This window comes from Calliphora vicina, chromosome 1 (genome assembly GCF_958450345.1).
Source record: "Calliphora vicina chromosome 1, idCalVici1.1, whole genome shotgun sequence".
Lineage (NCBI taxonomy): Eukaryota > Metazoa > Arthropoda > Insecta > Diptera > Calliphoridae > Calliphora > Calliphora vicina.
The window spans coordinates 126,673,584-126,689,192 of record NC_088780.1 but is presented as its reverse complement, the minus strand read 5'-3'; the positions used below and the strand labels follow the sequence as shown (position 1 = coordinate 126,689,192).

General features: G+C 28.1%; 1 protein-coding gene across 1 annotated transcript in view; it reads right to left on the bottom strand.

Moving 5' to 3' along the window:
* LOC135952597 (uncharacterized) overlaps positions 1 to 15,609 on the bottom strand; it is a 234,651-nt gene that overhangs the window by 15,874 nt on the left and 203,168 nt on the right. The window contains exons 8-9 of the mRNA XM_065502613.1: positions 12,557 to 12,637; positions 11,703 to 11,815 (exon numbers count right to left, since the gene is read on the bottom strand). Coding sequence (XP_065358685.1) covers positions 11,703 to 11,815; positions 12,557 to 12,637 — 194 coding nt within the window. The remainder of the gene's footprint in view (positions 1 to 11,702; positions 11,816 to 12,556; positions 12,638 to 15,609) is intronic.

The following is a 15,609-nucleotide window of genomic DNA, read 5'->3' as shown; positions in this document are numbered from 1 at the left end:
TTATCTATGAGCGATTCTATTGTTTAGAAGTATGTGATGGCGAGAATGAAATGTTTGTAAGGATGTGTATGTGATAGTAATTTTAAGTTGTGTCTGCAATGTTTTAAGGAGAGTACTTTACAAAATGTTGTATGTGAAATATTTTCAAACAGAAGGCTATTACTTAAAACAACATTTAATTTTCGTTGCTGAACTTATTGTTTTCACTATTTTCACAATTGCTGAAAATTTTAGCAAAATCTGATAGAACATGTAAATTACAACCCCATGAAACAATCTGTAACTAAACATTAGAAAATAAGCAACGAATTGTATTTTTAAGAAATAACAAATTTGTAAGCAAAAACTAGATCTCCTCGACATCCGTCAATTTAAAATCCTCTCTGCGCGCTAACCCATAACAGGTACAACTGTTAAATTAAATTTCAAATATGCACTTGAAAGCGAAAAATATGCCCTTAAAATTTAAAAAAATATCTTAAATTGAAACCGAAGAATGTAAAAAAAAACGGTTTTCTATTGCAATTCCTCCTATTGAACTGGTTGTTATCAAATCATCGTGTTTTCTATGAAAATCCAGAAAAAAGCCTGTCACCGCCAAGTCAAAATCAAATAACTCCCTACGTACAGCAATTTAAAATCGAGGTTTTAAATCACTGCATGCTTAAAATAATTTTAATTTATCTTTGTTTTATTTATATGTAAATTTAATAAAGTATATTAAAAACAAAATCTTATTATTTTGGAACTAATTCACAATAGTCTCTCCCTTTTACCGAATTGTATTTATATTCAGTGACAAAGTATAACAAGTAGTTCGTCCGACTCTCTATTTTTTAAATTACTCTCTCACATATACGGGTTCCGTGTGAATACAACGCCCTTGTGAGAGAATTAAACACATCAGAAGTCCCGAAATTTTGACTATAAATTGTCGAATAAATAAAGTATATTTACATTATTTTATAATTTTTTTCAACACATTTAGCACTTTTTATTTTCCGAGGCATGTCCTCAAACAAACTAAACAAATATTTTATTTTCTATTAATTTTGAAATTTTATTTTGTATATGGTAGATCTTAAGATATAGAACAGAGTTTCAATTTATGGTATTGAAAAAAGAAAAAAGAAAGTGTCTGGTGAAAATTAAATAACTTTTTATTACTAACACATATTTAGAGTTTGGTAATTTTTCAGTAACATGTGTTTAGAGTTAAGTACTGTTGTCAAAGAGTCGGACGGACTACTTGTTATACTTTGTTCAGTAATTCCAATCGAATGGTGAGATAGATAGATAAAATTCGATTGGCAACGAATTCGGTTGCTATAACGAATCAGTTTTGTCTGTGTAGGCATATTTAATGCCTTTTGGGGGAAAACATTTATAAAGATTTGCCTGGCAATTTCTGTGGAAAAAAAGCAATATCTCAGATTCCGCTTCAGATGATTTAAAATTCAAATACCTTGCATTTTGAAGAGTTAAGTTCAAAATATAAGCTGTATATTCCTTCATACTTTGGTTGTAATTTTGAAAACATTTTTCATTGTTATTTGTTCAAAAGAAAATCAACAAAAACTTATGTAGGCATAGTTACTAATGTTGTACATGAAGTGTCAAGAAAATGTGTATAGCCTACACAACTATAGAATCACCTTCTGAGTCGATTTAACGATGTCCATCTGTCTGTCTATCTATGTATATCATAGATCCTATATAAGGCGCACTTCCGAAAGTAACTCATGAAAATAAATTCTTGAAATTTTAAAAGAATAATGTTTTTGTTCATTTACTCAATGTAGGGTATTATATGGTCGGGCTTGACTGACCTTACTTTCTAACTTGTTTTATTTTTTTTCTTCTTTTCATGTGTATGCACTGAATACTAACAAGAGTTCTATGAAATCTAATGAAGGATATACTCGTATCTACATCTTCAAAGCTACAGTTAACTTTCCAGCAACATATTCAAAACAAACACCTACACAAATACATACACTGGCTATCTGTGATGTTATTGCAGCCGCTTTATTAAGCAGTATAGCCTAAATAGATTCAATGGATGTCCAAGTACCTAAACTACTACATCTACAATAACTACAACTACCCAGCTGTTCTAGGAGACTGCCCCGAACTACTGATTTTACCTATCGTTTAGTGTGACAACTAAGTAGTTACATAACTAGCTACGTAACTAGTTATTAAAACATGTACATGTTCGGGCATGTCATTGTAATCACATTTGGATTACAATGACACTGTCTGATAGCTGATCCAGAGTAGTCAACGAATTGGATTCACATATCGGTCAAGTACCTTACTAGCTACCTAACTGGTACCTTGATCAGCTATATAACTAGTTATTTTTACATGTACGGGTGCTAATTGATCTCAAATAGTCAGATAAAAAGACATCTTATAGATAGTCCAATAATGGATAGCATGTAAACAAACTTTCCTCCGTCAACTCTCCAATATAATAATAGAGACACTAAAGTGTTTCTTTTCTGTGGGTAAAATAACAACTTTCTAAAGTGCAGTACAAAATAAAAGTTTAAAGTGACTACACTCTAGGTTACTTAGAAACACTAAAGTGATAATTGACTTTAAGCTATTTTAAATGGTATACTTAAACAAAATGAAAATAAATCACAAAAAAGTGCAGTACAAAATAAACGTTCAAAGTGACTACACTTTACTTTACTTAGATACATTTAAATGACAATTGTATCCATGGGATCTGTAAAGCAACCAATTGATCCAAAACACAGGGATACATTGACTACTTTCTTAACTGCTGGGTAGCTATACAGGAAGAATACCTAAAAACAACCATACATACATCCACTCATACTCAAATACATTGTTGTATTTCTTATATGATTCAAAAACGAGACCTATCGATGAAACGACTTATGTACATTAGGGTGGTTCCCAAAAATAGTTGTGAATGCTTCCAACTAAAATTAAAGTTCAATTCTTTCTAAGATACCGTTACTCAAAATGATTGTCCATTGTTCAGTAGTTCGATCAGATCTGTATCAATGGATAAAAAGTTTATTTTTAATGGTTTTTATGATTATTTTTTTCATATTTCTCACAAAGAAAATATATAAATAATTGCTATCTTGTGAAAAGTCTTTGAGAGGCGCTTCTAATGCCATATTTAAAAAAAAAACAAGTAAGAGAGCTATATTCGGCTGTGCCGAATCTTATATACCTTCACCAAATTATATTTTAAAATAAAAATTTTAAATATTTTTAGGTAAACAATATTGAATTTTTTTCCAGTTGTTTTTTAATTTTTTTTTAAATTTAAAAAAAATTTTTTTTTAATTTTTAAAAAAAAGCTCAATAAAACCCTTAAAGGAAGTGTTTCAGGAAAAGGTTCATAAATTTATCACTATTGATTAGACCTATAAAAATAATATTTTTTTTAATATTTTTGGTAAGTTTTAATAATAATTTCAATCAAATAAAAAAAATCAAAACTGTAGGTTTAGTGGTTTCTTTTTTTTTTGCAACATTTATGTATGTTAAGATTTTATCGATCTCACTCCTTTCCATGGGGTTTTCAATGACGAAGAACAATTTCAGAGCTGGGAAACAACGTAATAAGTTCCACCCTAATACATGTAGACCAATATGTATGTTTGTTTGCTCAAGCTTGCGAAACATTTCATAGTTTGGTAGAATGTGCAAATGCATGCAAACTGCTATTAAATGGAAATAATCTAATCGCATTATAAGCATGAGCACAACCAACAACAGCAAAAAGTGTTCCTTATACAGAACACAATTTTGCAAGCTAAAATACAAACATCAACATTTATATGAACATACATATGTATTTAGTCAAACATTCACTCACTCACTCACTCACTCCTTCACATCACTCATCATGCACATTGATGCTTTTATCCCAAGTGGTCAAACAAACTATTCAATAAGTTTGTAAGCAAGAACAACAAATCACAAAAAAAAGTTAGAGTAAAAAATAGGAACGAAAACTGATAGCAGAAATATGATCTATAAGAGCTATTATTTCCATAAAGTACTTACATATGCCATTTGTGTGCTGTACAAATACTAGGGAATCCAAATTAATAGATTTCTCTTTTGTTCGAATAAAACAAATAATTCAAATACTAGATTTTAACATGTCCGAATAATTCGATTGCATATACATATAAGTATCTATAACACGGTGCTACGATGGTACATTACAAATTGTATCTAAAAATTTCAGAAACACCCTCAAATTCAGAAGTTATTCTAAAAAAACGTTTTCAGTGATGTTTGTCAACTTATCGATCTGTAACTCAGTCAGTTTTTTTCCGACTTTAAATTGTTTAACGGGTTTGGAAAGAAAACTGACTACGCTTTAAAAAGACGTGCATTTTTTGATATATTTGTAAATTATAAGTATTGCTTTTGTTAAGAATATCTCAAAGAAAAACAAAATTTATTAACTTTTTTGATTTTAGTCGCTTGTGATGCAATTGAATTATTTACTAAGGAACAAACTTATCCTTTGTTATCTAATTATATTTCTTATTATTTTTCTCCTGTTTTTTCTTTATTTTTATCTTTATTAGTATGAATATGTATACCTATATTTCTTTTTTCATTTAATTTAGGTTTATTATTTTTTGCTTATTTTGAAAGCTTATAAAAATGTATGCCAATGTATAAAGGAAATTTAGTTCTTAACAAAACGTGACTTTAATTATTCAAGTCATCCTACCGAAATTGTGAAAGTTATTCAACTTTTCATTAACACCTTTTTTAGTATTTTCTCCCCCGGCGCACAGTGGTATGAGAATAAAAAAAGAGGGAAATAAATCTGTAACTTCTAAACCCTTACTCCGATTTGAATGAAATCTCACATGCGCAAAGAGGAAGTGAATCGGTATCAAAAAGTATACATTTTTTTTATTTAAAATATTTGACGTAAAGTTAGCTTTTCAAAAAGTATAAATTCATTATACATCCTCTTAGAAATTTATTAGATAACTTAAAAAGAAGGAAAGTACTTTTTTCCCAAAAAAAATTGCGAAAAATCGCCTTTTTTAATTTTTTTAAATTCAAATGCATGTCACTTTGGACTCAGTCATGATTTTTAAACACTTCTTTCTTTATTTGATATATACATCTATTGTTAATCCTATAAAAGAAAAATGGGAAAACCGCGGTCAACAAAAAACTGGAGTAGGGTGGGTAAAAATGTTGAAAATTAAATTTTCAAATGCGAATATCTCCTAAGCGATAAGAGATAAATGATAATCGGAACACAGACGAAGAAATATGATCATTTTAAAAATTGAACATACCTGAGGTGTCCTAATTTGGGAACCCCTGGCCCCGCTCCTGGTGGGCTCATGAGGTCCAAATTCAAAACTTAAACTCGATTACACTTCCTCTTTGCGAATGTGAAATTTCATTCAAATCGGAGTAAGGGTTTAGAAGTTACAGATTTATTTCCCTCTTTTTTTATTCTCATACCACTGTGCAGCGCATATAAATAATAAAGAAACAAAAAACTACTTCCTAAACAGTTTCAATTCAAATATTTATCACATATTGAACTGGTTTGAATTATTTCATAATTGAATCAAGTTTCATATGCTCAAATAAAAATTCCAATATTTTCTACTGAATTTTAAGTTTTGAATTTGATAATTTTGATAATAAACTTTAAATACATAAATTATTGAATATGCAACTTTCGCAATTGAAAACACATTAACGGTATTCACAATGTAGAGTACTTGGCCTGGTAATGTAGTAAAAAAAGCACATTTGCACAAACTAAACACAAAATATATTAGAAATATAAATGTTTGTCAATAAATAACTCTTCTGCTTTTTTACTAGGCCAAGAGCTCTACATAATGAATACCGCTATTTTTTGTTATTTTTTGTGTTTTCAATTACGAAAATTTTATATTCAATAATTTTTGTATTTAAAGTTCAACCAATAACGAAAATTATATATCCAATCATCAAAATTATCAAATTTAAAACTCAAATATCAGTAGAAAATAATAAAAAATTTTGTTTTCGAGCACATGAATATTGACTCAATTATGAAATAATTGAAAACAGTTCAATATGTAATAAATATTTGAATTAAAAAATAGTTTTTTCTGTGTACAAAAAAATATTTGTACAATTTTTAATTTACAAGGTAAATTTATTCGAACTTTTTTCGAAAAAGTTTAATATCTTTTGCAAATATAAACCGATTTTAACAAGTAATATCTCATTTTTTGTCTATATAATTGTCTTTAAAACAAATAGGTTTTCATAGAAAATAATTAAAATAATTATTGTTAAATTTGAAAAATTATGAAAAAAATAGAAAAAAAAGCGAAACTTTAAAAAAAAAAAACAGAATTTTTTGGAATATACATTTCGTGCATACATTCCCATCTTTAATGCCCATCTATAATTGTTTAAATTTTTTAAATAGGTATAAAAATGTGTAAGTTAGAGGTACTAAAGTAATACGACCTACCCTAAAACAATTTTTTTTTTTAAATAACTCAAAATTTTGAGTGTGTTTCATGTGGCTCCATTGGTCCATCCATACTGTGAAATATTTGCTGCAAAACATTTGAGTTTGTTGATGAAAGGGGAAAGAGGAATGGAAAAGGGTACTCTGTTTCATGTACATGAAGTTTTTGTTAAGTATGTCATCCACATTTATTTGTTCATATTCGTTCTGGTCAGAAATGTCAAAAACTTCACTGTGTGGACACGAATGCAGTTTTAAAGGAGAATTTAAAAATGTTTTGCAAATGTTTCACAGTATGGACCGGGACTTAGGTAGCAGAGTGTAATTAATTGAATTATGAGAAATAAAATTTATTTTTTGTTAATTTAGTGAAATATTAATGTTTAGTCCATATGTCGTATAGTCTAATTTTAAGATAATTTTCTAAGTATATTTCAACTTAATCATGCTCAGTAAATGATGGGGGTATATTAAGTTTGTCATTCCGTTTGTATCATATCGATCAAGCTATTTCCATCCATCTGTCCGTCTGTTGTTGGCACACTACGTATGTGGATGCAATTTTCTCCAAATATTCCTTGTTGATTGAAAATGTTTGGTATTGAAAATGGGCAAAATCGGTCAAGTAGAACCAGAGTTATGCACCAAAAAGTGAGATAATTTTCAAAATAGTTGCTATTTTTTTTAAATGTTTTGCTTGATAAAAAGACAAGCTCTTTTGAAAATTGTAAGAATCGGTCCATGACCATAAAATATTAGACAATAAAAAAATATTATAACAATAGAATATTAGTATCCATACAAAATATCCGTGACGGCCGAATGACCGAAATCATATTTAAACATTAATGCCATATAATGATATAATTAATAATGCTAATTGGATGGACATTCAAAACGTTTTCTCTGTTTTATTTCCATACAGATTTCCCTGTCTCTACAAAAAAAATCCTTTATAAGTTTCATGTCTTTTTAATAATACAAATTATAATGGAATAGACATTATTACTTATATAAATTTAAAATTATGAAAAATTATAAAAAAAAAAATATTAATAAATTATTCTCTAAAAATTATTCGAAATATTCGTTATTCGAAAATGGCAGTTTTTGAATTCTTCGAATAATTACTCGTAAAAAGTTGTTCTATTAATCGAACTATCATTATTCGAATGTATAGCCTAATAAATACATAGACTTCATATGACACATGAGTTTAAAACTTACACAAGTACATCTACCCTCTTTCTGTACCAAGAAACCTTTACGGCAGAGATGTCCAAAGCTAAAACTGTGTTGGTGTTGGTGAGCGAAAAAGAGATCCACTTAGAGAAAGTTTAGTGAACTAAATAAAATATGTCAATATTTTTAAGGCTTTATTTGTTAACAATAATCAAGTCAACAAAATGTCGGCGACATATCGAGCCCTTAGCACCAAAATATCTTAAGCGACATTTTCTAAATTTTTTTTTATTGCAAAAATTAAAATTGTATGGACCGACTGATGTTTTAGCGTTCTCAGAATGTCAAAATTGTTAATAACTTCAAAATTATAGGGGGTAAGGTTTTATCGTAAGTCAATGTTTACATTTTACAGTAAACGAATTTTATCGTAAGCGACACATAGTGGTATAGAAAAAAAAAGAAGGAAATAAATCTGTAACTTCTAAATGGTTAGATTGGTTTGAATGAAATTCCACATGCGCAAAGAAGAAGTGCTGTCGAGTTTAAGTTCTGAATATGGACCTCATGGGTCCACCAGGGTCCTCAAAGTAGGACACCTCGGGTAGGTTACATTTTTAAAACGATCTTATTTCTTCGTTTGTGTTTCGATTTTAAAAAAAATTACGCATATAAAATCTTTTCATCGAGCGCTTTTTTTTTACCCAACCTACTCCAGTTTTTTGATAACAGCGTATTTAAATATTTTCCGATTTTCTCCAGTATTTGTACTAACAACATATGTATATGTCAAATAGAAAAATAACTGTTTAAAAATAATGACTAAGTCCAAAGTTATATGCATTTGAATTTAAAAAATTTTAAAAAGCCGATTTTTCGCTAATTTTTTGGGAAAAAAGAACTGTTTTTCTTTTTAAGTTATCACAAAAAATTTCTAAGAGGATGTATAAGGAATTTATACCTTCTGAAAGCTAAGTTTTCATAAAATATTTTAAATGAAAAAAAAATTAAAAATTTTTGTTACCGAAGGGACCAGGTCCAGTCAAAAAACACCTATTTTTTATGTAAAATTAAACTTTAGGGCAAAAATTCTCAAATCGCAAATTCGATATCAAAATATAGTAACCGATTTTAGATGACCCAATATGCTTTTAATTATTTTGTAAAGGTTCCGATAACTCCGACCCTGGTATGGATATTATAGCCAAAAAACTATAAATTTCCATTTTTGGGATTTTTCAACACTTTTTTGGGAATTGCGGGATTGTTGATAATAAATTTCAAAATTAGTTTTTATTTTTCCATTTTGAATAGAAAATTTTACATAACTGTGAAATTTCATTAAAAACTATTCATAAATAACAATTTTATTTCAATTCGAAAAATTTTTATCTATGCAAAAATTCAATAAAAAACATTTTTTGTCATATTTCTCTATAAAGTATTCCATGAATTTTTAATTGTCAAAAGTTATAAATATTTTTGAAAAACAGACAAATAGCTTGAACGGAATTATATTACATATATCGCATCATAACATTTTTAATTCTATGTATAAATTTCCAAATAATCAAAAAAACCTTCTGCTGTAAAATTTGTGTTTTGTCGCTTACGATAATTTGGCGCTAAGGGCTCGATATTATCATAGCTCATTAATGGAGAGTTCGATATTAATCATTTTCGACAAATTTGTAAATATGTAAAATATTTTTTTTCTTATTTTATTACGTTGTTTAGATTAAAATCATTTCAAATCTGAAAAAAAATTGTTCACAGAAGTAAATTGAGGTGAAAAACCAGACAAATCTACAATTATTTTTTAAAGTTCGAAATATATTAAACAATCCAAATATTTCTTTCAGTTATCATAAACAAAAATTTAAAAAAAAAATAAAAAATAGTAATAGAACCGCTTAGTATGTTCATTCGTCGCTGTCTCAGTGACTACTAAATCAAAGAGAATAAGAATATGTGTGTGGTTAGCTTGCACAATTGTATTATGAAATGGGCTTCTCTGCTTTACGGTTTCTTTTTGAAAGAAGAAATGTTAATGCATGAACTTTAACATTAAATGTTATAAAAATTAGTTTTATACAAATCAAATTAAATTTAAAGAGAATCTTTAAAGACAATAAATAGATTGTGAAAAACCAGAAACTGCTACGGGGTCTGAATGTACTTAATAACATATTCAAGGTTTCATTTTATTTTAGCAGGGGGTGAATCAAAGTTGGTTTGGATTTGACATTACGATATACACCAACACTCTGTGGGCTCAGATGTGCCAAAGTGGAAATTAATTCTGGGAATAATGTACCAAAATTTTCCAGACTTCTGTCCATTGTTTTTGGTTAAATTGGGAGTAGTGATTACGATGGCGTTATTAGTTTTTTCTGGCAGCTCTAGTTTGAAAGCTATATTTACATTTCATATTTGCATAATTTTCATAAGTTTTTATAGAACAATAACAGAACCGTATGCAGTTGAGAACAATATCAACTGATCGTAGTTCGGATCAAGGGAGATGTTCCCTCCTATTCAAAGATAATATTCATTATCGAATATTTTGTGAACTACTATACCAAGACTTTTCATACATTGATGACATGATATTTATTTGTTTAAACTAGGTAAAATCACTAGTTTGGTACATTCTCCTAGAACTGCAGTTGTGTTGTTCAGCGAGAGGGAATTGCACAGAAAGAAAAGGTTTGAGATCTTAAAAAAATTTCAGATTTTTTGTGCCTATTTTGTTACGCTGCTTCCCAGCAGTTCTAGGAGACTCTCCAGAACTAGTGATTTCACCCTCCATTAAGGATGATAACTAGTTACATAACTAGCTACGTGACTAGTTATTTTAACACTTACATGTCTTAATAAGGGGCCAATTGACTCTTTTGGATTATAATGAGACTGTCTAATAGCTGATTCGAAGTAGTCAATGGTTTCCGTTACATTGAGTTAGTTATTTTAACATTTACATCAAAAAAACATCGCTCTGTAAACAAAACTTCATTTGACAACTCTACTACTTTCTATAGTGCAGTAAAACATAAATTTTTAAAGTAAAGTAAAGTAACCAATTGACTTATCTCTGCACAACTAAGAGAACATACGTCTCAAATGACCCAAAATATATAAATTGGTCAGACATTACTGACAATTGCTACCTATAAAGACTACATATTTGGCACAATTAAATTATTTTTTAAATGTTGCAAGAAATTTAAAAATATAATTTTATCAAATTATTTTGTGTGTGTTCTCATATAAAATGATATAAATACATACATATTTGAATATATTTTGCAGTTTAAAATTCCTTGCTCATTGAAGGAAACTACTATTGCATTGCTTTTCATATTTAATTCAACAACTCATAGTAATAGTGCATAGGCATTGTTAAACAGAATGCTATGAATACACATTTCCCACAAAATTATTTTATCTTTCGTTTTCTTTTAAATGATTTTTTTTTATTTTTGGAGTTTTCTAAAAATTTAGCAAATACCACAACATATAGCAAGAAATGCAGACGAATGAAAAATAATTACTTTTTATGCTGGTTACTTCTCGTAGCTAGAAAGAAATTTCATTTCACTGTCACACAGAACTGCTCGTAGTTAGAGAATGTCTGTTCTGGTGCCTATAATTGATAAGAAATACTACATTTTGTTTCTTGTTTTGTTATGGAATTGTAATTATAATGCATTTAAAATATATCCATATTCATTTTAAGAATTTTTCAATTTAATTAAAATTTGTTATCTTTGTGTATAATTTAGAAGATTTATCAATATGAAAAGATAACATTTTTGATTTATTTTATCCCAAACTGTTTAGTATTAATTCTTTATAAAATATACATAGAGAGAGTTATAATAAGCTATAACATAATAATTCAATAATAATAATTGTTGCTAATTAGTAAGAAAACGTTTCAAAAGGTCAAACTAAATTGAAATATTTTTGGTTTTATTAATTAAATAATACAACTCACTTAAATGTTTCATAATGATGACGATCCATGTTGCCAGTTAGGAAATCAAATACAGACATATCCATCAAATCCAATAAACGACGTCCTTCATCATAAGGTGGGATATCACGGACCTTCATTAACAAAAAAATATAAAAAAAATATTTAAATAACAGTAACAAACTTTAATTAAATCTCGAAGTTTTCTACAGTTTTTGTATCCATTTTTATCTATATCCAAGTACAAAAAGCTCTGTAAACCTCTTATGCTTTACTTTTTAATTACGATATTTTAAAAAGCCATTAAGTTTGATTTAAATTTAATTTATCCCAAAGGTAGTGAAACCCATAATAATTTTGTGTAAATTTTTTATGGCGTTTTTATGAATGCAAATTATTTTTTGCATTCTTGCTGAGTTTATGCTGTATTTTTTGTATTTTTTCTTTCTCATATTGCTGGAAAAACAAATTTTCATTTAACATAATTTTTTTCTTGCATTTTATGCAACATTATAAGTGGCATATTAAATTTTAATACTCGAGCGCAGTTTGTTTTACATGCATTTCCCTCACTGCTACCCCAACCCCTATTTGTTGCCAACTTTTTATTTGTTTTTAAATTAATGGAAATTAGCAAAAACTTAAAGAAAATAGCAATAAAATTAAAAAAAAATAAACTAAAAAAATGGGAAACCTTAAGAAAATTCATAGAAAATCTCAAATAGTATTAAAAACACCGGCGTAGCAGACAAATTCAAAAAAAACTGACTGACTAAACATTTCAAAAGAAAATGTAGCACCCGGCTTTAAGGAGAAAACAAATAGAATAAAGCAAAAATAAAAAAACAAACTAAATTTAATATTAAAAAACTTACCATGGAACAATAGTTGGCATCAGTTTCCCATTGAGCCTTTCTGCGTTTGTGGTACGAACGGCGCCAGGGATGACGCCAAACCTATAATGAAAAAATGGTGAGATACAAGGGAAAAAAGAATTAATATGAAGTGCAATTAAAAACAAGTTTCTTTAGTGGAGATATTCTCTTTTATTATAATTTTTATACAAGTAAATTTCGGATTTTTTATTTTAATATTGCAAATTAAATCGTGAATGTCTGCTGGTTTGTTATTGCATTTTGTAAATAGTTTTAGTCCAGATGTTAAGAAATAATGCACATTTAAAATTTGATAGATATAAAGTTTAGCAATTAAACTTTAATGTAATAATGTGCAAAATATAAAAAGAAATGAAACAAATTGATTTTTGTATAAGGCATAGTGTTCCTAACTAATCGGAAAAAATTGTCCTTGAATATTTCTACCCTACATCACCATAGTGAGGAGGGTATAATGCGTTTGTGCTGATGTGTTTTAAAGACCAAATTTGTTAGTCTAAAACCCACCTTAAAATATACCGATCGATATTTTCTAATCTAAGTATCTAAAATATTACTTATTTTTTTTATAATTGACAGTAATTTTCGAATCTTACTCATATATTTCATGCTCTGCTGTGTTGTGATTACTCAAACGAATTGTTGTGCATTGCTATGCAAACTCGAATAAGTTTCATGTCTTTTGCTGCCGCTGTTCAGTAACATGAAATCATGACATCTGTCTCACGTGTCATATTGCTACACACAGAAAACAGATTCGTAATTGCATCCGAATTTATTGCCAATCAAATGATTCTGTCTTAGTGACCGATTCTTGAAAAATGGAGTTAAGATGTCAGTCTAAATATTGCGTCATTGCTCCCACTTTGCTGAAAATTTTCGCCAAGGAATTTTCATTTCAAGTGGAAGTTTTTGAAAAAACATGAAATCGTAAAATATTTTTACGGCGGTTGATATCTAAACGTTATTATTTCAAAGCTAACACGTATCCAAGTTTGCCAGAAAATGTTCATGTCAACTGTTGGAATAATTAAAAACTTGAATCCCATTACCAAAGACAATACACTAATAAACTTTAATTTCAAACAGAATGATATGTGTGATACATGTGTATCATACGAAACAAAAAAAAAAAACAACCCAGGATCAATATTACAGTCATAGGTGGAAATTGCTTAGACACATGAAGAAGAAAAGGAAAACGATGTCGAAAATGCCAAGTTTGGGTTGTGGTAATTATTGTGCATGGATATGCAAGCAGCAAAATTGATTTCCCAAAAAATTACCTATAACCATTTTTTTAATGCGACTTACGCCTTTTTCGGTTTCAGAAAAAAACTAATCTTCAAAGGCGTAAGTTTCATATCTCTATAAATAATTGAAAAATTGGAAATTTTTCTTTAAACATAAATTTTATATTAAAAAACACCTTAACCTGAAACAGGTTTTGAAAAAATTTTGTTTATTTTTCATTTTAAGAAGTTTTTTGCTTCTCCTGTAAAATTTTTAAAATGTAACTTACGGCTTTTTTGATTTTATATGACGATATATTGGTCAACAATGAAAATGATTTGTTCTTTCCATTTTTATTAACTTTAAACTGTCAGTTGTGAAACTATTTTCTTTTTTTGTTTGGCATCAATTCACTGCACAAATGCTGGCATTTTCAAATCTTGTGTGAATTTTGGGACTCCAGTTTATATACGAAGCTAGAAAATTCAGATCCCTGCTGACTTCTATAATTGAGCTCAAGTAGAAAACAGCTCAAATAATAGTATTGAAACATTATAGCAAGAAAATGTATTGACCTGCTGACTTTTGTCATAACGTTTGAGTTATCCTGAATGTGTCAGCAGGTTTTAATAGATTTATAAATCTGTACGGATTATACATTTTTTTATTGTAGCTATATTTTTAGTTTTCATTTGAAAACATAAAAACAATCCATATGTTCTACATTAAATTTTTACTTTTCAATTACTTTACTTCCTATACTAAATGCCATTTTTTTTTTTAATACCAACTTGCAATTTAGAAAAAAATATAACAATTCTGAAATAACGCTAACGCTCTTCAAAAGAATTGCTTTATAAAAATAACCAAAAAATAAAAATCATTTAAAATAATTTACTATTTTTATCATAAGAGCTTAAAACGAAATTAAAAAAAACAACAAATATATAAAGCAGCCACACACAACTCTGTTTAATGTTTTTTTAAAAAAAAAATTGCTCTGCTTTTTACAATTTTATTTTATTTATTTGTTTCCCTAGAATAATTCTGGAAATTCTATTCCATTTTATTACATAAAGCTACTTGTGGGTCGTTTAGTTGGAAAATAAAATATGAATGGTTTAATATTTGTTAAGAAAAAAATCTCTATATATATTTTTTTTCTTTTTCATTTATAAACATAAATATTGTTTGTGTTTTGTCTGCAAAGTGAATTTTTTTCTGGTTAAAATTTTACAATCAAAAAACTAAAGCTTTGTATGTGTTGCCAGTATTTTGTTGCCTTCCAAGTCTTACAAATAGTGAGTGCAGCACCTGCTTTTCATCTTCACTAGTTTTATATTTTCTTTCGGATTTTTGTTTTTTTTGTGGTCCTTTAAAATTTTTCGCAGCATTGAAGCAGCGGATGTTGAATGTTGTAAAAATTGTAAACCACAAGATATTTTTTCTATTTATTTTATATATGAGAGAAAAAGTGCTTCCGTTTTTTTACACTATTGCACTGTTTTTTTTTTGGTTGTTTTTGTTGGAGTTTTTTATGTGTGTAATGACCGGGAGAATTATAGCATGCCTTATAGCTAAAAAAGACGTGAAAAAAAGTAAATAAAGACTTAGCTTTTTCTTTCTGTGCCAAGAGAAAATATTAAATTGCTTAAAAAATTAAGCAAAATAAATAGAGAGCTAAAAAAGTAAACTAAATTGAAGGAGAAAAATATGAATAAGAACTGGGATGGCCAAAATTTTGCAAAAAACGCTCGTAAAACATTCTTAAAGTCTTAGAAGAAATGTCTCTTCCAAAA